The sequence below is a fragment of the Cynocephalus volans genome, chromosome 15 (assembly GCF_027409185.1).
Source record: "Cynocephalus volans isolate mCynVol1 chromosome 15, mCynVol1.pri, whole genome shotgun sequence".
In the NCBI taxonomy this organism is placed as follows: domain Eukaryota; kingdom Metazoa; phylum Chordata; class Mammalia; order Dermoptera; family Cynocephalidae; genus Cynocephalus; species Cynocephalus volans.
The window spans coordinates 4680247-4703413 of NC_084474.1; the positions used below are offsets into that span (position 1 = coordinate 4680247).

At 41.4% G+C, this 23167-nt stretch overlaps 1 protein-coding gene and 1 pseudogene across 5 annotated transcripts in view; both read right to left on the reverse strand.

Annotated features, from left to right (window-relative positions):
* Nucleotides 1–5539: 5539 nt before the first annotated feature.
* On the reverse strand, nucleotides 5540–6516 carry LOC134364104 (small ribosomal subunit protein eS1-like; annotated as a pseudogene).
* Nucleotides 6517–7115: 599 nt separating this feature from the next.
* SLC20A2 (solute carrier family 20 member 2) overlaps nucleotides 7116–23167 on the reverse strand; it is a 90807-nt gene continuing 74755 nt past the window's right edge. For all 5 annotated transcript variants that reach the window (XM_063079876.1, XM_063079875.1, XM_063079878.1 and 2 more), the window contains 3 exons: nucleotides 20830–21015; nucleotides 19424–19508; nucleotides 7116–8637 (listed from right to left, as the gene is read on the reverse strand). In XM_063079876.1, coding sequence (XP_062935946.1) covers nucleotides 8473–8637; nucleotides 19424–19508; nucleotides 20830–21015 — 436 coding nt within the window. In that variant the 3' untranslated portion in view covers nucleotides 7116–8472. The remainder of the gene's footprint in view (nucleotides 8638–19423; nucleotides 19509–20829; nucleotides 21016–23167) is intronic.

Genomic DNA, 23167 nt, shown 5'->3' on the forward strand with positions numbered 1-23167 from the left:
CATGCTAGTGGTGGTCTTCTATTTGATGTGGTTTGTTCTGAGACTTACTTTCATAGATGGGATTTGTGTTTAAAGTGGTGTCTAAAATGTCTGTGCTGCTGCCTGTCCCTTCCAGTTTGTTTCCCTCATTCTTACTGCTCCCATGGATCAGGCTGAGGGCAAAACAGTGCTTTGTTCTGCTGGGGAGAGGCACATCTGCTGAGACGCTCCTTCCTTTTGCGGTGTGAGAGGGCAGTGTCATCTTGGTAGGTTTGTAAAGGTGTGAGAAAGAGTGAGCGGTGGAAGGCAGAGGGAAGAGTGCAAGTGGGAGAAACAGGGCAGGGACGAGAGTTGACAGGAGGCCAGAGCTGGAGGAGCATGCAGCTGTGGCTCCTCCTGGCTTCAGAAAAGTATTTTTGGTTCCACTCTCAGTAATTTGCTGGTTGCAACAAAAAAGTTTAGAAGTAAATTAAATGAAAGTGAAAATTCCCGTTTCTCTCTCCAATTCCTCTTTTTTTCTACTGCCACTAACAGTTTGATACGTCTTTGTGCATATTTTTCAGTGTCTTTAGAGATTACATAATTATCTACATATATATATGGTGTTAAAATGCATATCTTGTTTTGCAGTATACTTTTAAATTTAACATATCAGAGTCTTCTTTCTGTTCATATGTCTGCCTCATATTTTTATTATTTGTATGTCTAGTAAATGTGACCACTTATTTAACTGTTCTCTCCTTTTGCTGCATTCAGTTTTTGCTGTACAGTGCTGCATGGGACGTCTGCTCCTGTGACTGTTTCTGTAGCAGCCCTGCCCTGCCCAGTGGAACAGAACCTTCTGTGGTGATGAAGTGACTTCATCTGTCCTGTCCTCTGTGGTAGGCTCTAGCCACATATGGCTCCTGAGCACTTTACTAAGTTTTAAATTTTATTTCACTTTAATTAATGGACATTTAAGTAGGCATATGTGGCTAGTGGCTACTGTAATGGATGGTATCTTGCCATAGGATAGGTTTCTAGAAGTGAGGTTGCTGAATAAGTAATTTTTATTTATTTTATACTTTACTATATTTTTTCAGTTTTCTAAAGCAAATTTCTTATTTCTGTAATCAGGGAAAACGCTTCTAATGAATATTATTGTCAGAAGAGGCAGAGGGCCTGGGGCAGCACAGCAGGCAGCACATCTGTCGTCTAGAGGGTGGTGAGAAGCTGGCGGCTCAGCCCCAGGGAGTAGGGTGGCCTGAGACCTTGGCCAGGGCAAGAAACACCCCTTGCTCCTTCCCCACTACTCCTAGGTCAGATACCCAAATGGAGAGATTGATAAAAGTATTGGTGTTGCTTGTGATAAGAAAGTAGTAGACATGAAGTTTTTATTAAATATTGTAATAATAAGAGACTAAAGTTACATCATATGACCAGGAAGACATCATAGTGCATTGCTAATCCATCATCATACTCTGAGTGTCTCTCTGCTCAAGGGACAGAGGAGGACTGTAAGTGTCCTAAAATTTCATTTAGCTACTCAGTGTCTGCCCTTGGAAGGTCACTGCTGACTTGGTTGAGCCTCAGGTTCTTGGACCTTGGATAGAAAGAGTTCTAAGAAAGAGCCTAGGCCATTTCTCTGCCCTGTGTTATCTGTATGAATGATGAAGACTTTTGTTTCCTACACACAAAGACCATCTTGGTTAAGACTGTAGCCTCTGGTTAGCATGCTTGGCACTGTGATTCTGTTTCCTCTGCCTGTCAGAAACAAATCCCCTTTTCTTTTGCCCTCCACTTAAATGCTCGTATTCTGGTTCTATCCTCAGCCTTCTCCAGCTCTGCATGCTGGTTCTTGCTATGTGTGTTATATTTGTGTGAGGAGCCTTCTCAAATGACATCTGTCTTTCCTCATAGATTCTGATGTGCCTTGGGCCTTCTCAGGATAAGGATGGTCTGATAATAGCTCATTCTTCCTCACCCAGGTTTTAAGCTCACAGTAAATTAGGACAAGATGTCAGTGGACAGAGGCCAAATGCATCATCATTACCACTGACAAAGGCTGGGTCGATGCTGGACCTGAAGGCGAGAGTTGCAGGCAATTTGGGGCCAGGCTGGCAGGCCTCCTGCCTACCAGCTGGGATGGCACAGACGAAAGGAATTCTTGTTCTCTGCAGTCAGTCTCCTTCCCACACGTATGCACTCCTTTCCTCTGGTGGAGGGTAGAGAAGTCGGGAGTGGATGCTGAATGTGGTCCAGTTGCATGAGAGAAACATGAAGAACGGGGCACTGTGTTCGTTGTGTGTGTGTTTTAGCTGCGGTCAGCCCCTGCCTTCTCCAAGAGGTCTGGCTTGTCCACCTTGGGAATATGTCCAAATCTTCAAGTGTTGGGGTGGGTGGAGGGTGTACTTTGGTACATCTCCCTGGGGAATCTCGTACATCCTCTCTGCTCTGTCTTTGGACACCACAGCTTCCATCTGCTTCCTGGACAGCAGCCTCCTAAGCTAACTGCTTCCCCAAGCTTATCCTAAGGTCTCCCTCCTGCACTCCAGACCTTCACTTCATACTGCCTGTCAGACATCTCGGATATTCTGCAGGTATCCACAACTCACCATTTCCCAAACTGAACCCATGCCCTCGGTGTCCATTTTGCACTTGGAGGCTCAGTCAAGTTTCTCCCTCTCCTCTGAAAACTTCCTGGCCCCCCTCAGTCCACATAGTGGCCCTTCCTCAGGGCTCCTACTGCTCCATGAAAACAGTCTCAGGATGGCAGCAGTCACGCTGTGTTGCAGCTGTGTTCACCTGTCCCCCCTCCTGCCTCTGAACCCTAGAGGCTTATTTGTCTCCTTGGTGCATGATGGGCATACTGGATGTTTGCCAAATGAGTAAAAGTGAACCATCAGGTGGCTGGCCTGGCTTGGCTTCTTCTGCATGTGGATTGAGGTTCTCCTTCAGCAAGTGCTCATAGTTCCGTTATAATTGGAGAAGCACCGATCATTCCTGGCATTTCTGAGAATTTCCTGCAAGTCTGAAGTATGATATAATTAATATTCTGAGGTGACTTCACTTGCAGTTTAAAAGGGTCTGAAAAGATGGTCATGATTGCAGTTAAGCTTGGCCCCACTAGGTGCCGCTGTTGCCACCAACCAAAGATGGACGCAGTTTGTTTAGTCCCGCCCTTTGCCCTTGGGGTCATTTGGTCCATCTTTCTTTTGACCTCCTTGCCCCGTTCCCTACACATTCATAGTTTGGAATCTCTAAGTATAGAGTTTGGTTTAACTTCTAGGTGGCAAGTCTTGGGAAAGGCACGGAAATTTTCCTTTCTTCTCTGGCCACAACCTTCTTGCTGTTCACATGGGTTTGCTCTAGCCACATGGAGAACAGCTGGTTGTCCTCATAGTGTGTGAAACGCCACTTAAAGTCATGTTTCCTCTAAAGAAATGGACAGAATAAACCCCTTGCCTTTTCTTCCTAGGCTTCCTTTCCAAGTTCTTAATCGCCCGTCACTGTGCTCCTCTGAAACTTCCTCCCAGGCCCGCCACACAGTCCTCCTCATCATGGAGATGCAGGTGTGGACAGTCGGCAGCTGCTGGGCAGGAGGACGCTAAGGGGAGGGCCAGGAAGCCTGGGGCCTGCTCTGGCCCTGTTATCGTTTGGCTGCCTAAACTACTTCTCATTCTTTGCCCTAGTTTCCCCAGTGCCTGGCCAGCTCCGGGTGTTTCCAAGATCAAATAAAACAAGGAAATGAAAATGTTTCAGAAAAGATGTTGGTGGGATGATGGCATGTCGGTGACTTTTCTTTTTTCATACTATGCTTCAGGGTTGTTTTATTGTGTTTTCAATAATAAAGGATGATATACCGTAAACATATTTAGGAGGGTGACAATCCAAGAACAGAGCTACATTTCCCATTTATTCAACCATATTTTACAGGTCTTACCAATTTGTTTTTTCCCCATCCAGCATGTGAATAACCCATTCTCCGGTTTCTTTCAGTTTCTACCTGTTCTGTCCTGTTCAATTAACTGTGGTTTATTTTCTTTTCCTTTTCCTTGTCATCCAATTTAATGCTGTCCTCCGAGCAGCCTACCTGAAGGGAATCATCCATAAAAAAGTGAGGCAGTGCATAAACGATTCATCCACAAGAGGAGGAGGACAGACACTGGTTGCTGGAGTCCCTATTCTGGGCCAAGCATGGAGTAGTCCCTTTCACATACAATCTACCTGAATTCAGTAGTCTTGTCCCTGCTTGGTATACAAGGAAAGTGGAGCGAATAGGGGTTAAGGAAGTTGCCCAAGGTCATTCAAACAGAAGCTGAAATCTAAACCCAGGTCTGGCTGACTCCAAGAGTGCTTGAAGGCAGTGGGCAAATTTGGTTTCTGACAGGTGAGCAAGGAGTCTGGATTCAGCCACATTTTAGGACTCACAAAACACATGGCATGATGTCCTCAAAAGTGCCTTCTTCTGGCCTTGCTTTGTAATTGAATAAATTCACTGATGCCATAGGTCCATACATTTCAACATTTTCTGAACAGAGGGATGGTTTTTCATTTTTATTCCATAGCTTGAGAATTCTGCAGATTATTCTAAGAAGGGTAGGTGGGGAGGACTTCTTTAAAAAAAGTTATCTTGTTGAAAATGATTGTGTGTTTACATATTTGTTCGTAAGTTCAGTCCCTTTGGAAAGGCAGAAAATGAAGTCTCAGGAACTCAGGCTCCTCCTGACAGCATCCAAACTGCCCCAGCAGGCACCCAGGTATAGTGGAAAGGCAGCAAAGGCCCAGGGCACTCCCGTGCTGGTAGAGTGATCTGCTGAACAAAATCACAGTAAGATGCCAGGGATTGTGAGCTGCCTTGAAGACTGCATTATTAGAGAAAAAGGAGACTCTGAGGGTAGAATTGTGAGCTGGTGGCCCAGGACAGGAGAGCCTTCCACCAGCATCCCTTCCCCCTTGGAAAGGACTCCATGCTTGGCCTGAGCAGACCAACCTGCCATCATCGCTTGGCTAACTGGGACATTCTTCTTCCCCAGCCCTTGGCCTGACAGTCCCCCTCAGCCACAGGAGCCACGGGTGCCCTTGCTGTGCAGTGGGAGCCAGGGGCCTAATTTTAGGGGGAGGGATCCACAAAGGAGAAGATGTTTTCTTTCCGGTGGTGGGGGCGGGGGAGGTCAGCTTGCCAACTGGCCATCTGTTAAATAAGAGAGGATGGGGGAGGGTGCAGCGGGCAAGGCCACCCTCAGAATCCTGCTGGTGAGGTGCTGGGTGTGACCCTTGTCCCCACTCACTTCCTCAGACGCTGGCTCTGCCAGCCTATCTGCTCAGGGCTGGGCCAGGACTCAGAGATGTAGCTCTTCTCCCAGGGTGGGGCTTGCAAACTGGCCTGAATCCAGCAGAAGGGACTGCACAATGTCTGCTTGCAGTGTTGTGCTATTACTTATCAATAAATTTAGGAGGAAATTTAACTTGTCCTGGAATCTTTATCAAAAGTGGGGAAATGAAAGGCTTAAGGTGCTATTTCAAAAACTGGATAGATTTTTTTTTTAAATGGGATTTTTTAAATTTGTCACTATATTAAAAGTCTGAATTTTAAACAGATTCTTGGACTGGTAGTTCGGATCCATCACCTCGTTCAACTTTAGCACCTGTTTCATCCCCAGTAGCTTTTCCAGAACTACTCCCTTCACCATGAAGCTCCGGGAGTTTTCCCAGTTCAAACCTGGGCTTCAGCATTTTTACTTTTCTTTTTTTTTTTTTTCTTTAAAAGATGACCGGTAAGGGGATCTTAACCCTTGACTTGGTGTTGTCAGCACCACGCTCAGCCAGTGAGCGAACCGGCCATCCGTATATGGGATCCGAACCCGGGGCCTTGGTGTTATCAGCACTGCACTCTCCCGAGTGAGCCACGGGCTGGCCCAGCATTTTTACTTTTCTAACGAAGACATCATGAAGATGATAAATAGACTGGCGAGACTTTTCTATGTCTTTTCCAATGCTGTCTGGAATCAATTTATTGACCACTTCTTTTAAGTAACTGGTCTGCACCTCTCGGGTCATGATTTCCATCATCTTTTTCCAGATTTGGCAGATCTGTTGGTGCTGAGAATAAAAAGTCTTCTATGATTGTTGTGCTTTTTAGTAAAACCAACACAGAACAGACAAAGCAAATAACCATCGGTAGTCTTGACATCAATGTGAGCTTCAATCATGGTTTTTTGACCATGGAACACGTTTTGTCATGAGTAAGATCCATGCCATGGAAGTTAGGCAGTTTTTGCCCTAAACATCCTCAGTGATTAGCTTGAATTTTGTAAATGCAACTTCATCATTCTACAGATCGGCAAGGCTCACTTCAAACACACGACCTTTGAGGCCATCAGGTGCAGTTCTGGTTCCTTGAGTCCTGGTGACTAGTGTCTTTACAATATTTCTTTTATTGAACATAGCAGGCGCTTTCACATCATACCACTCTTTCTTAGAAAATGGATCAACCACTTTCTTCTTGGCTCCCTTTTTGCCGCCTCTTGTAAGGTGCCTGTTCTTGCCAACCGCCATGGTGCTGCTCAGAGAGCCAAAAGGCGAGAGGACAGATTTCTCTGTGGAGATGATTTTTTTTACACCTGGCCAGTTTTCCTCATCTCTTACTTTCCTAGCTCCTAAAGGAAATGAAGCGCGTGCCTGCAGCAGAGGATTAAGGAGTTTCCCTCTGAAGCTCCAAGCAGTTATTTATTATTGATTGGCTGCTTGAGCCAAGAAGCAAACTAGGTAGGATTTGCACTTTCCTGCTAGGTCCTTAACCCTGAACATCTAAATTGCCTACTCCACCCTCCAAAGCCTGGCTAATTTCAGAGTGGAGAGAGAGTCTCAGCATGGAAGTGTGACACTGCCCTTAACAGAAGTCCCGATGCAGGGACTGACAGATCCGTGCGTGCGTGCGTGCGTGCGTGAATGCGGGGGTTTCCGAATGCTGGGGTGTGTGAGTCATTCTTCCTTTGCTTGTTCAGGTGTATTTTCTGCACAAACATGTAATAGTAAATTAATTAAGGGGGAAAAAAACCCGAAAGGTATTTGAAAAATACAAGTAACTTATATAGCTTTTATTTTTGTGGAAACAAAAATATTTGTAGATGTTTAAAAAAAAGACTTTACAGGCAAACTTTTGAGGGGCATTTTTATTATAAATTTAATATGGTTGATTAATGAAAAATCACAATGAAGTACCAAGAAAATGTTTGTCAATATAAAAAATTTAGCAGCATTTCCATAATCTCAGGCTGACAGTCAGACTTCCTCCCTCCTGCTATCAAAAAAGAGAACCCAATGGGGTTACAGACCAGCATCAGGATGTTCAGTTTAGTAAAGGCCTCGAAGAAATTCTCAAATCCAGTGTACTTTCTAATACTTTAGCCCCCCGACCCCCACTCCCCAAATTTCTAAAGCACATAAAAAGCCTCATTTGCTTCAACGTTTGAGACAAGAATCCCACTCTTCAGGCTGCAGGGCAGAATGAGGACGAAGATGTGAACTGGACTTGACCACTTGTCCTTACACCTGTACTCTGTGCTGCTGACAGTGGAAGGCCACTGCAGGCTTGGCCAGTATCTGGTAGGTGGTGGCAGTGGGGTTGGTGCTGCTGGTGGGGTGGGGAGCCCCAAGTGTGGCAGGCACACGATGGGTGGCTGGTGCCTTGACCATACGCACTGCCCAGGGCAGGACACACCAGTCTCCCCACACCCCAGGTTACTGGGAGGGACTAATGAGAAGGGGAGACAGACAATATGAAAATATAACACTGGCAAACTATCTCCCTGCTTCTTTGGTACTTACCAAAATTCTCTGATCAAAAAAGTGTAAGGAAGCACACCATTAAAAAATTATAATTTTAAGTATTTACAAAAGCAATGATGATGTATTACACAATGGTCAGTATACAGTATATGAACAGATTCTTCAGGAAAAGCACTTGTGAACTCCTGTCCAGTATTGCTCAGTAGCACGCTACCTACACACATCTTCTCTAGACTGTACCATTATAGATCCTGTATCCCACTTATCTTACAGTATAGTAACAGGGAAAAGTATCACTTGGAAAAAAGTCATTTTCCAATCTACGCTTTCCTTTAAAAGGTTCTTAAAATATGCCACTGAAATCATTACGTACAAAATTTACTGAGTATTTAGTCCTAGGCAATTTCCTCCACTCCCATTTTGAATATGCTTGCAATAATGCTACCAATTCTATGTATACAGTATATATTTTATATAAGTGTACCACATTATGTCACCACGACACCAGTTTAAAACATTATTATGTACAGTAGTTAAGTTAGCTCTGGAAGGTGAATCTCTAGTCTGGGTGAGTGGTGTGGCAGGAACCATCTGGAAGGGCCGGAGAGCCAGTGAGAGACAGTCGTGTGTGGCTGGGGGTGTGTGGTATGTGGACGTATGACGCCCACACACACACCCACACCAGACTCTCCCTTTCGTTGTCTACCGTGGGAAGATGACAAATCACACATATGGAAGGATCCCGTACATGAGAAGAGCCATGACAGCAGCACTGAACAAGCCAGCCACAGGCACGGTCACAAACCAGGCCACAAAGATGTTCCGGAAGAGGCGCCAGTCCACGGCCTTCCGGGAGCGGATCCAGCCCACAGCCACCACAGAGCCCACCTGTAGGAGCACAAACATTTTAAAGTAAAAATAGAAGCCCACATATTTAAGGTGAGACACAAAATCTACATTCAACCAATGTAAATAGGCTAATCTCAGAAATAAGCTTCATTATCAACAGACCAATTCTTTCCCCTAAGTTTGTTAAAGCTTTCAAGATAGTTTAGATTTTAGATATAATTGGTTTTATGATTATTCTATTCAATATTTGGTTCTGATGCACTTTTCCACCTACATTCTGCTCTGCTGCGTGGAAGTTCAGCACAACTGAGTGTTTTCTAGTCTGTACTCTACAAAGGATCTATGAAGTCCTTGTTGCGTTAACTACATAGTGCAATGGCAGTAATGACTCCTTCTCTTAAAATAACAGAATCATCAAATGTTGAAGCTGGAGAAGACCTTTGAGATCTAGTCCCATGCACTCATTCTACAGAGGATAAAACGAGAGCACGTCCGAGGCCTGCAGAGACAGTGGAGCTCAGCGGTGGGGTGAGAGAACAGGGTGCGCTCGTCACATGCCAGCTGGATTTTGAAGATCTCCATAGGATATGCTTTGTTCCTTTGATCTGCAAAAACTTTAGAACTAGCAGTGGCCAATGAGGTTTTAAATAGGAAAGGTGATTTAAAGCAGCAGAGGTCTAACCATAGAAAAATTAAATTTTATACAGAAGCAAAATGGAACACCAAAAAAAAAAAAACAAAAAAAACCCAGCAGCATACTTAAAGGTAGTTAATATGACATTTTGTCAACCCAAACCTTGATTAACCAGCAATCGTACGTCTCCAGGAAGACAACTAACCACCCACATGAGAGGTCATCAAATGACTATTTTATTTAAATTCGTTGGCTGTAATCAGTGTCCTGTATAAACGTGTTAGTCCTGCTTAGCCGTTCCTAGAACATGCCAGACAATCAAATTTTTCTAGTGCATGAGGATTAGCAAGGTTCTGCTGGTCCCCAGAAAGACCAAATGCAGCAACGGTAGCTTCTGAGATTCTATGCTTCCTGTTATGCATTGTCTACAGCGCTTCTCCTTTCCGTGCACTTGCAGTGATTCTGCACTACCTTAGAGTGCCAAGTTATCTATACCCTCTTCCTTTCTTAAAACTATTCTTAAAAGCTTAAAAGTAATATAATATTACAGTAAGGCTGTGTAACAGGAGGGCTGGAAAATTAATCAGAACCTCACTATTATCACATTTATATATTCCATTCTAATATTTTTTATAAGTATACCGTTATTTGTAAATAATAGGGTACACTACTATTTCCTTTCTTTAAAAGAATGTATGTTACAAGCATCTTCTTATAGTGCTGCACAGCCTTTCAGATTATCATGTAAAATGGTACACCTTTTAGGTGGATGTACCTTAATTTACCTATTTCCAATTTGCTTCCAATTTTTCCGATTTAGAAATAGTTCCATTATTAATATATTCATTCATACAGTTTATATTTAAGCTTTAAAAAATAAGACTCCCTGAAATAGATTATTAACGGGGGCATTTAAAATATATCTTGAAATAATTTTAAACTTAGAGAAAAGTTGCAGGAACTCTCATACATGCTTTACCCAAACTCACCAATTTTTAACATTTTGCCAATCTGTGAAGAGACATTTTAATACAATTAAAATATCCTGCTTCTATCAAACCTCTCTCTCCCTTTCTGCTAAAGATCTAGCAATGAGATCTTTATTATAATGGCCTCCCCGTTTATCACATGGAGTTCTACTTTGAGGAAGAACGCTTTCCTCTCCCAAATAGCTTTAGCAACAGTTGTGAATGTACAGTGTCACCCATAATCTGTGAATTTCAGCGCACTATAACAAGTTATTCTTTTTTGCTAATCAATCAACAAAAAGTACGACACTGTTGCTTTCATCTGCATATCTTTAACTGTGACTAAAGCTGAACTTTATGTATTTACCCAATTTCACTCCCTATAGTTTTTACGTACAGAAATAGTCTCTTTGTGTATTTTGCCCATTTACATACTGCAATCTAATGTTTCCTCATTTACTTATGTGTGGTCTTTATTGAATAACAATATTAACTGTGTGACACTTAATACAATTATTTTCTCAATCTTGTATTTTGCTGTTTCACTTTCAAGTTTCTAATTTCATGCAATAAAATAAGCTACACTTTTCTTCTGTGGTTTATCCTTAGCTTGGACATTTAATATTTAATTCTATTTTATTCTAAATATTCTGAAATAATATTCTATTTTATTCTAATTTTAGAATATTTGGAAAATACTATTGAAGCCATCAGATTGATGTTCATGTATTTTGAGAGCGGGTCTAATTTTGTTTTTCCAGATTTACAGCCAGCTATTCAACATCACTTACTGGTTAAATTTTCCCTTCTTCAAAATACAAACTCATATAACAGGTCCCATCTCTTGGCTATCTGCTCTGTTTTTGTACAAGTATCTACTTTTTTTTTTACTATTATGGTAAATATATGACATAAAATTTACCATTTTAGCCACTTTTAAGTGTACAATTTAGTGGCATTAAGTACATTCACGTTGTTTTGCAACCATCACCACCACCCATCTCCAGAATTTTTTCACCACCGCCGCCTGCCCCGCTCCCCTTCTCAGTGCCCACCTTTAACTTACGTTTCCTTATAACATGCTACGTATTAGGGGAGGTTAGTCCCACCTCATCACCTTTCTTTTTTGATCATTTTATATTCTTGATAATTTGTTCTACCAAAATAACTTTAGTCACATTTTGTAAAGTTCCAAGAAAAATTCTGTTGGGATTATATTTGGAGAGAACTGACATCTTTACATAATGTGGTTTTTCCATCCAGTCACACAGTATGTGTCATATTCAGGCATTCTTTTATACCAACGAACAAAGTTTTGTGCCTTTCCGTAGACATCACTCACTTTTCTTATTAGGATTAGTTTGAAATACCTTTTATTTTTGCTGCAATTATGGAGATTTTTTTTTTTTTTTTTCTTTTCCCCTATTACATTCTACCTGGCTATTGCTGACAAATAAGAAAGCTCTAGATTTTTTTATTTTTTATCTTGGACTTCACTGAACTCTAGTGGTGTTTTAAAAATACTGAGTATTACCAAATGTCTTTTTGGCTTATAGCTCAACAGAATGGACTGCTAAGGCACATTATATTGCAGATTCCCTTACACCCGTCCCGGGATTCCCTCCACACCATCTGCTGAGCCCCGTGCAGGCCGGGCCCTCAGCAGGCACTGGCAGGGTGGGACGCTGCTGCCTGCCGCTCACAGAGCCCACCTTCTCGTCATCCAGAAGATCAGTCTGGGCCTGCTGAATTGATATCATTTATTAGTGTCTTACTTAAAGTTGTATATCAGTAGTCATATGTAAATATTGTTTTTATTTTTTGTGATATTTTAAGTTAGGTTTTGGTATTAGGGTTATTCAGTGTATGCATTATAGAACAAATTGGAGAGTTTAAAGTTAGTTTCCTCCAACGTTGTGGAAAAGTTTATATAATGTGAGAATTATGTTTTGTCAAAATGAGAAGATTAAATGAATTCACTTAGAATCAGAGTCAGCAGTGCCCCCCTCCTTTTTGCTTTTTCAGGTTGGGAATGATTGTTTTTGGAAAACTCCCTTAATTTTGTCCTATTGCTCTGGTCAGATTTTCTACTTTAAAAATTTTTTTATGTCAGTATTTCTTTGTCATGTATATTTTTGCAGAAAATAATTCATTTCACAGAGATTTTCAAATCCTTAGTATACAGCTGTGTGGTTTCTCTTATAATTAAGAAAATTCCCTTCCATGTCCGTTGTTATAAATCCTTTCTCCTTTCTAACTTAATTTCTCTCCCTTCTTTTTCTTGATGTAATTTTATATTATTTTATTATTAAACATTGTCCTTTACTTTTTTGTTTCTTAATTTATTTTGCTTTTACACTTCTTATATCCTTCTTACTGTTTCCTCAGCATTTTTATTGTTCTTGGTGGAGTTTTTATAAAATCCTAATTTGAATATTTGGTTATTTTATTTTCCCTTTGATCAGTTAAACCACTTAAAGATATGAATTTTCATCTTAGCATAGCTTTGGTTTATACCACAGATTTTGCTACGTGTATCCACACACAGACACACATACTCATTTAGTTTCTATTATTTTCTAACAAGGCTATCTTTTTTTTTTTAAACTCCTTGATTCAATTGGTTAAAACAGCATTAGAAAATGTCCAAGGGGATACCTTCTTATTTCAACATATAATTAATTTCTAGTTTAATTTCACTGTGATTAGAGATTGTGGTTAGCACAACTTCTGTTTTTAAATTTTTATAGATTTTTATCATGGTCTTCTGAATTTATGATTAATTTTTACAAACTGACAAGAAGGCATATGAACAGTAGGGTATATAAATTTGATACATACTTATGAATTATACTTCTCTAAATATATTCTTCAAATAGTTTATATCTCCTAAATACTTTTTCTCTACTTCATTTGCTTAGACTTACTACTTTCTGAGTTCTAACAGCTTTGCTTTACGTATTTATTTATTTATTTATTTAGATGGCTGGCTAGTACAGGGATCAAACTCTGGACCTTGGTGTTATCAACACCACAGTCTAACCAACTAAGCTAATCAGCCAGCCCTGCTTTATGTATTTAGTTGTTATATGTTATCTGATTCACACAAGATCCAGATTATTATGTGTTGACTACTGATTATGCGATTTTTTGATATAAAATGGTATTCTTTGTTGTGTTCTAACTTCCCTTTTAATAACTTGAATGTGTTTCCAGCTTAAGGCCTCATCAGGTACTAAACTCAATAAAATTAATGAGTAGGGGAACAAGACAGCAAGAATTAGAAATTAAATTAGATAAGCTACCAAAAAAATAAAATACCTAGGAATAAATTTAACACAGGATCTCTGCAAATGAAAATTACAAAACACTGATGAAAGAAATTACAGATGACACAGAAAAATGGAGAGACATTCCATGCTCTTGGGTTGGAAGAATTAATATTGTCAAAATGACCATACTACCCAAAGCAATCTACAGAGTCAATACAATCCCCATCAAAATACCAATGACATTTTTCACAGAAACAGAAAAAACAATCCTAAAATTCATATAGAACCACAAAAGATCCTGAATAGCCAAAACAATCCTGAGCAGAAAGAACAAAGCTGTATTACAATACTTGACTTCAAAATATACTACAAAGCTATAGTAATTAAAACAGTATTGTATTAATATGAAACAGAAATACAGACTAATGGTATGAAATAGAGAACCCAGAAATAAATCCATGTATCTACACCAACTGAATTTTGACAAAGGTGCCAAGAACATGCATTGAGAAAAGGACAGGCTCTTCAATAAATGCTGCTGGGAAAACTGGATATCCATATGCAGAAAAAATAAATTAGACCTCTATCCCTCACCATATACCAAAACCAACTCAAAATGGATTAAAGACTTAAATGTAAGACCTAAAACTATAAAACTATTAGAAGAAAACATAGGGAAATGGCTCCAAAACATTGGTCTGGGAAAAAATTTTACGAAGAAGACTTCTAAAGCACAGGCAACAAAAGTAAAAATAGACACATGGGATCACATCAAACTAAAAAGCTTCTGCATACCAAAGGAAACAATCAACAGTTAAGAGGCAAACTAGTAGAATGAGAAAAAGTATTTGCAAACTATTCATCTGACAAAGAATATCCAAAATATACAAAGAACTTAATCACCTTAACAGCAAAAAAGCAGTCTGATTAAAAAATGGGCAAATGACCTGAACAGACATTTCTCAAAAGAAGACATACACATGGCCAACAAGTATATGAAAAAATGCTCAACATCAGTAATCATCAGGGAAATGCAAATCAGAACCACAATGAAATATCATCTCACCCCAGTTATAGTGGTGATTATGAAAAAGACAAAAAATAAATGTCGGTGAGGATGCAGAGAAAAGGGAACTCTTACACGCTGTTGGTGGGAATGCAAATTAGAACAGCCTTTATGGAAAACAAAGGTTCCTTTAAAAAAACACCTAAAAATACGATCCAACAATCCCACTGCTGGGTATTTATCCAAAGGAAAGTAAATTGGCATACTAAAAAGATATCTGAACCCCCATGTTTACTGCAGCACTATTCACAATAGCCAAGATACAGAATCAACCTAGGTGTTCATCAACACATGAATGGATATAGAAATGTGGTATATATAAACAAGAGACTACTACTTAGCCACAAAAAAGAATGAAATCCTGTCATTTGCAGCAACATGGATGAACCTGAAGACATTATGTTAAGTGAAATAAGTCAGGCACAGAAAGATAAATACTGCATGTTCTCACTCATGTAGGAGATAAAAAAGTTGAGCTTATAGAAGTAGAGAGTAGAATTGTGGTTACTAGAGGCTGGGAAGAGGAGAAAGGGAGATAAGGAGAGGTTAGTTAAAGAGTACAGAATTTCAGATAGATAGGAAAGATAAGTTCTAGTGGTATACAGTAGTGCTAGAAGACTATAATTAACGATAATTTATTGTATGTTCTCAAATGGAACATACAGTGAGAGAAGAGAGGAGCAAGCTTTCATCACAAAGAAATGTTGTATTTTTGCAGTGATGAAATATGCTAATTACCTTGATTTGACCATCACACATTGTACACATGTATTGAAATATAACTCTACCCCATAAATAAAAGGTTCCTTCAAAAAGTTTGTAGAAAAATAGAATTAAAAGACAATATGAATCTTTCCATAAGCTTTTTAAAGTACCCTTGTATGTACAATCACAATGTCAATTAAAAAAAAATTTTTTTAGGGCCGAGCCCGTGGCGCCCTCAGGAGAGTGTGGCGCTGGGAGCGCAGCAATGCTCCCGCCGCGGGTTCGGATCCTATGTAGGAATGGCCGGTGCACTCACTGGCTGAGTGCTGGTCATGAAAAAGACAAAAAAAAAAAAAAAAAAAAATTTTTTTAAAGAAAAGAAATTAAATAAATTATAATTCTAAATTAAAAAATCAGTAGTATTTCCTATATGCTGTTCTAAATCCAAAGGCTTGTTGGGTAATCATTGGTGTCATCAATAGAGATTGACAATGTGGATAATTCTCAAAAGAGAATAATCTCAATCAACCCCAATATGGAATTAAAAGATTTTGGATAGGGCTGGCTGGTTAGCTCAGTTGGTTAGAGCGTGGTGAGGTCTAACCAAGGTCAAAGGTTCAGATCCCTGTACCCACCAGCCTCAAAAAAAATCCGCAAAAACCATTTTGGATAATGCCAGTCCGAATTCCTATTAAAGAGCTTACAAATGATTGCTTCTCGGCCTTCTGGCTAAGATCATGTGTAAAGAACTTACAAATGAGCATATTCAGTAGAGTTCATAGACTAAAGACTAAAGCTCATTTAGGTTCACAGAAGGGAAGAGCAATTAACAAATTACTGAAACATACATCTGAGGATACTTTTATTTTCAAGACTAGTTTTTACTTTTTAAATTAAGGCTTTTGACCTTAATCACAGGAATTATCCCAGGAAAATATCTAAGGAACTGAGCCCTCTGAAATACAAAAATATATAAAACTGAAATAGAGAGCAAAATTCACCATCAAAGCAGATTGTCTTATATATGCCTTCTGGAATAAAATGTGATAATATTATTTTCTAATTATTCTTTTCCAAATTACGTATTTAGCTAACATTTGTATCACATAATATTATGGGGTTTTATAAATGTTTTAAATAGGATATAACAAAATTTAAACTATATGCTTAGCTATGTACACTTAGAAGGAAGCATGAATAAATGAAATCTACCCAGATAAATTCAAAAGCTCATTTTAAACAATACTTTTGATCTTTTTTCCTGCCAAGTTCCCAATTTTGCCTAACTTCTATTGGATGGCGTTAAGCAAGAAACTTAAAAATGAAACACAGGATAGTTATTTCTGAAAATCTGATGCAATTCAGTTATAATTTTATGTGGACATCAATACTCTTTGAATGTTTCCAGATTCATGGTTTCACCCCCACAGGGCCCATCCTTAACACCATCCTGTGGCGCTCATATTTCACCCCGCCTCTGCAAGCTGGCACTGTGCAGAAGAGAAAATGTGTAACGTAAGAGAACAAGTGTTGCGGGATGATGGTGACTGTGACCTCTATTCTTTGGACTCTGATGAGAGTTGTTTATCTCTTACTGTGCTATGAGCTTCCTAGAGCCAGGATTCTGTCCCGAAGTCCATGATCAATGACAGCGAACAAAATAGGTTAGAATCCAAGCTGAGCTCTGTTTTGTCTACTTTATAAATGACATCCCACTGTAGTCCCATGTGAAGGAGACTTGTTTTAAGTGACAATAAGGATCCTAAAACTTATCAGCTCTAAGGAAATAAAACTTATCATACGATTTGTATAGATATTTTAGGACAATTATAACATACATTTATTCACAAAGTCCTGTATAAACTGGACATAAATCCTTAGTAACATCTCCTTACTACATTATAAATATAAATATTGAGGAAATAACATTTTGGTTTTTTGGCAGCTGGCTGGTAGGAGGGGAAATAACATTTAAAGATAAAATTTAAGAATTTAGGTTTTCTTATAGGCATTTTATACTTTTCACCTGTTTCTATAAGTTGTATTCTAGAGTTTGGTGTTATTAGCAAAATTATTATTGTTAGTTCTAACACTTTATGCAGTAGTATAGATTAGATGGTAACGCAGTTAGGTAAGTAAGTAACAGCAACCTAGAAAAACCAAACATGCTGACTGCAAGAGATCTTTCAACAGGTGTGAAAAGAAGTTGCCTTCACTAGGCTCACTTCAGTGTAGGGTTAATCAGTAAAAAGACAGTGTAACATTTATTTAAAAGGAGTCAAAACCCTAAGCCCACAGAAATATTAAAAGCCTATTTCCTTGGAAAAGAATATATTTAATGGCATACCTCTCTTCTGTGCTCTTGCATACACTGGTGAGCTGAAACGAGGTTGGGCAGGGAGGAGGGTGGTCACTTTTCATTGCATACGGTTTTGTACTGTTTGAAATATTTCCATGAACATGTGCTTCTGTGGTAATTTTTAGAAAATCTAAGTTAGAAGCTAACAGTAAGTGGTGGGAGTGTACGGCACTGTCTCCTGCCTTGCTCCCTGCACCCAACGGGCAGAGCTGCAGAGCGCCTCGGTCTGCCCACTCCCCAGCTGTCATTTTGGGGATGTCATTTAACCTTGCTGTGTCTCCATTTTCTCACTATATACACCAGAACTCACCTCAAAGTTACTTGAGAAGATTAAATGAGTTAATATGCATAGTGCTCTCAGAACAGTGCCCAGTAGACACCTGCTCCCCACATCTTAGTTGTGGTTGGTTACCATGGTTATGACTATTATGACTACAATAAGAGAGAGAGAGCATGCGGTGAGGATCTGAATCAAGATTCTGCCATATGCTAATTGCATGATCTTGGCAAAGTGACCTAACTCTGGAAGCCTCAGTTTTCTCATCTGTGAATTGGGAATAACAGTTCCAATTTCCCAGTGTGGTTGTGGGGATTAAATGACATACTGTGCATGTATAAAGCATGGAGCACAGTGCCTGGCATTCTGTATACCCTCGGTAAGTGGCAGTGACTTTTATAATGAAAATTTGTGGAAACTGAGTTTTTCTATATATTGTAGCAAAAAAGTTAAAAACAAAAGATAAAAAGCTGCTTTCCAATGAGGTTCATTCTTCATGCCAGAGTCCAAACTCTGTCTTAAACACGCAGTTGGCCCACTTACAATATGCTCATAAATGCCACCTGACCTTACTACCCGAAGCACTAAGCTAGTCACATTTGGTTGGCATTTGTTTATAAACACACTGGTTGGAATTTTAAAATCATGGGTAAATGTACACGGCCGTGTCTGTCTTAATGGCTATCATATTCCTTCTGGTGCCCAGAATAGTGTTTCACACAGAGCAGGTACAAATGAGTTATTCTTGAATGATACACATGAATGAACCTAGGAAAAGTCTGGAAGTGGCTTTTGCTTTGTGGAAGTTGGTGAGTATTTTTGCATACAGGAGGCCCATTGAAGATATTTTAGAATTATCTCCAGCTCCCGGCCAGAGCTGGGTTAGCAGAGCGGGCTGAACTTCGTTAACTGCCCGGAGCTCCTGGAGCCTATTTCCTCCTCTTTAATCTGCAAGGCTCCGCACAGCTCCAGTGTTCCATCACTGTGACAGGGACTTCTCTCTTGTATGGCTCTGAGTTAACAGTGCCTGACACCAATCCCTACTAGGAATTACCCCTAACTTGGAATTTACTGTAAGGTAATATAGGCACTTTGAACATCATATAAGGAAAAAAAATCTGAAACAACCATGTCTTACAATTCCACTGGGATGATTTCTGTTTACTGTCAACTCCGTGGGAACCAAGTGTCGTGCCCCCATGAGCCTATGAGCACGGAAGCGCACACACAACTTCAGTGCAAACCCCACTGTGGACAATGACAGGACAGAGGGAGAGCATGAAGCACCAGTCAAGGGGGTCGCCCTTGTGCTCTGAGCCAAAAAGCGAAGTCTGGACAACAGAAGGTATCACTGCCGGGCAGCAGAGAAGCTCAAGAGCCATGGCCCAAGAGAAGCGAGTGCCCACATCTAGCAATGTCCCAGCAGACCCGGCAAGCCTTGAGACGCTTTTTTTCCACAAACAGCTGCATACAAAGCGCTGCCAGCTTTTGTCAGCGTGGCCTGGTGACTCTGGGCCGATGCCAGCAGCCTGGCGAGGGCCTACCTTGCAGTGCGTGGTGCTGACCGGGAGCCCGATGTTGGAGGCGACCACCACTGTGAATGCTGAGGCCAGCTCGATGGTGAAGCCGCTGTGGGAGCGAGCACAGGAAGACAGTGTCAGGCGTGCTCCGCAGCCTCCTGGCCCTGCGCAGAGCCCCGGTCTCGCTAGAGCATTCTCTGGTTCGACTGTGGACTGCTGATGGGCCAGATCAACAGTGACAGAACCTGAGACTCAAGGGCACACTCATACTAAGACTTCGTGGGATCTGTTTACAACCCCAGATAGCCTTGTTTTTCTGATAGGTTTTCAAAAAAGTGTGTAGTAACTGGGTCAGAAATTCATGCTGTGCAGTAAGATGATAAATTAGTTGTTTCTAAAGTGGCATAGGAAAAACTAAGCTCTCCTTTTAAAAATGAGTAATTATTACCAAAAAGTGCATTTTTTCTCAGATTACTAATTTTTCTCCAAATTAGTCTACTAAAAAAATATTTTATTAAAATGAATATCAAGGGGCCGGCCCCGTGGAGCACTCAGGAGAGTGTAGTGCTTGGGAGCGCAGCGGGTTCGGATCCTATATAGGAATGGCCGGTGCACTCACTGGCTGAGCACGGTGCGGGAGACACTAAGCCAAGGGTTGTGATCCCCTTACCGGTCACAAAAAGACAAAAAAAAAAAAAAAAAAGAATATCAAGGGGGAAAACTTAAAATTAGAAATAAAAGGAAAATGAAAGCATCAATATGTTTTAAAAAGAGAGGAATGATATCCTACAATAAACAGGTGGTTCCAAATGTTAGTTGTATCTGAAAGTTCTCCCGTAGCTCTGTGATCTAACCCCTAATGTGTCTAAAGGCTACATACAACAGGGTGACCAGGTACAAAGCCTCCAGAGCCTGCCTAGGATGGCAGGGGCTGCCTCCATCTGGCTGAGTTGGAGGAAGGATATACAAGGTAACCCCTGAAGGATGGCAGGTGGAGCTGGTGTGGCCGGAGAGCTTTGGAGAAAGGCAGGCCCCATGCCCTGGGCCCCGGAGCAGTCTGCTTCCTGCTCCCTCCCCACCCGTGCTCTGGACCTCTCCCTGGTGAGACCAGCAGCGGGAGCGGGCTGGGGGCTGCAGGGCGGCTTCCTCTTTCTCTCCCATCCTGCGTGGCTTCAGCTTCTCCTTCCTTCTCTCATGCTCCTATCCCTCATCTTGGTGCCACTATGGCTGGGGGCAGGGGAGTGCAGTGAGGAGGGAGGAGGTGGCAAGTGAAAGCAGGAAGGGGTCCCTTGAGCCTCTGCCGAAGGCTGCAGTGGCCTTGCTAAGAGTGGGTGGGGCAGGAGCTGAGTCGGGGCCACAGCCATGACAGCTGGGCTCTGCGACGGCCTCAGTGACACACCCTATCAACCCACTGACACCCACTGGCTCACCTGGATGGTGTGATTGGAGTGAGGTCTTTCCCCATGGTCTGGATCACTCTTCTCCCCCAAACCCAGAGACCTGTACAAATTCCAACTCCTCCGTAAAACAGCAGCCAGACAGGAGTGGCTGCCTCTTGCATTACTCCACCTTGTTCATAAATCAGCCACAAAGCCACAAGGGGACCAATGGCATTACTGGAAAAAAAGGAAGATTAATTACACATACAAAAATAGCACTGTGCACAATACACAGTGACCCCTCGGTCTCGAGAACAGGCCATCTTACTGTAGTTGTGCCTTACATATACAGTCTAGTGTTTATAAAAATGACTTTTTTTTTTTACTGTGGTAAAAAGCATAACAAAAATTTACCATCTTAACCATTTTTAAGTGTACAGTTCAGTAGTGTTAAGTATATTTACATTGTTGTGAAAGAGATTTTCAGAACTTTTTCCTCTTGCAAGTCGGAAACTCCGCATTCATTAAACAGCTTCTCCCTGGCCCCTGTGGCCGACCATGGCAACCACCATCCTGCTTCCTGGTTCTGTGAACTTGACTACTTTAGACACCTCACGTAAGTGGAAGCATACATTTATCCTTTGTGACTGGCTTATTTCACTCAGCATAATGTCCTCAAGGTTCACCCACGCTGTAGCATGTGCCGGAATTTCCTTCCTTTTTAAGGCTCAGTAGTATTCCACTGTGTGTACGGGCCTCACTTTGTTTATTCCTGCAGCTGCTGATGGGCATATGGGTTGCTCCCACCTCTTGGCTATTGCGAGTAATGCAGCCACATGGGTCTGCAAATACCTCTTGGAGACTCTGCTTTCAATTCCTCTGCATATACACCCAGAGGTAGGATTGTTGGATCATACAGTAATTGGTTTTGATTTTTTGAGGAACCTTCGTACTGTTTTTCATAACAGTTAACACCACTTTAGATTCCCACCAGTGTGCACAAGAGTTCTGACTTCTCCACATCTTCGCCAACAGTTATTTTTTTCTTCCTTTTTTTCCCCCAAATTCCTTTCCATTTTCACTGCCAACCCCTGCTACTGCTACTAATGTCAGCTACCAGTTTTGGGCAGACCTGTCAGGTTCCACACTATGGGATCACAAATATTAGTGCTAACCATTAATTCTCACAACCACCCTGCAAACCAGGAACTGTCACTCCCATTTACTGACAAGAAACAGAAACCAAGGCCAAGGTCATGTTGCCAGTAGGAGGCAGGAGGTGGATGGAGAACAAGCTCAGCTCCCCCAGGGACACGCCTGCCGTCATCAGGCCCTTGGCAGCCCGCGCTGAGCACCAACGCGCAGGCGCTCAGTGCTGCGCCAGCTCCGGCTGCTGTGTACACCGTGCGGGCTGAGCGTCACCAGGAACTGAACCCCGTGTCTGCTTCTCTCTAGCTGTGTGACCCTGGGTCCTGTCTTTGAAGGACACTGCTTACCTAGCTCAAAGAGGATTAGAATAGGTTGTAAACAGTCCCGTACTGAGCCCTGGGACAAACTTGATCACCTTTTGTTGAATGAATAGAAGCCCCTCTTCACTGTTATTATTTCTAGAACCTTGCTTTCATCAAATGACAACCCCGCTCAAAAGCTTCAAAACCAGTCTCAAAACTGCTAGCAACTGCTCTAAACTCTGACCTGAGGCAATTACTGCCTAGACCCTTCCTCTGAGCTTGAAATACTGTTTTGGGGTGGCTTGTTACTTTTCCATGTATATGTTTTTCTTATCTACCTAACTGGAGTTAAAACTCCTAAGGGACAGAGACCCAATTCATAACACTCTGCACTTTCAGGCCTTCAATAAAGAATTCCTGACAACAAGGAGGAAGTTGTGTGGTGTGGGAGGCAGACAGGAAGTTACTGAGATACAACAGAATCTGGAGCCCTAAATAAAATGACACAGAAACACCCACGTGACACTGAGTAGAGCTTAAGGTGCCCAAGAGTGCCTGGCAGCAAGACTTCTTTTAGAGAGAACAGAAACGCAGTTGCATGTGGTGGACAATGTATGAAAACAGTTCTGTAACTGGACAATGTGAAAAGACAGCAACAGCATGCTTTCCTGATTTGGACAGAAACATTAGCGCTGCGTGATAATGATAATAGAAGGGTGGAAATACACAGATACTGATTACGTGAGGAGCACGTCACACAAAGCAGCTCACATGATCCTCATGGAAACCCTACGAGGTTGGAGCTAGTTTTACCCCCAGTCTACAGATCGGGAAACTGACACTTTGGCAAAGCAAGTGCCTCATCTGCGACCACAAACCAAGTAAGGGAGAGCAGAAGCTCATGCCTGGGGCTGTTGGCTTCCAGGAGGCTTCTACAG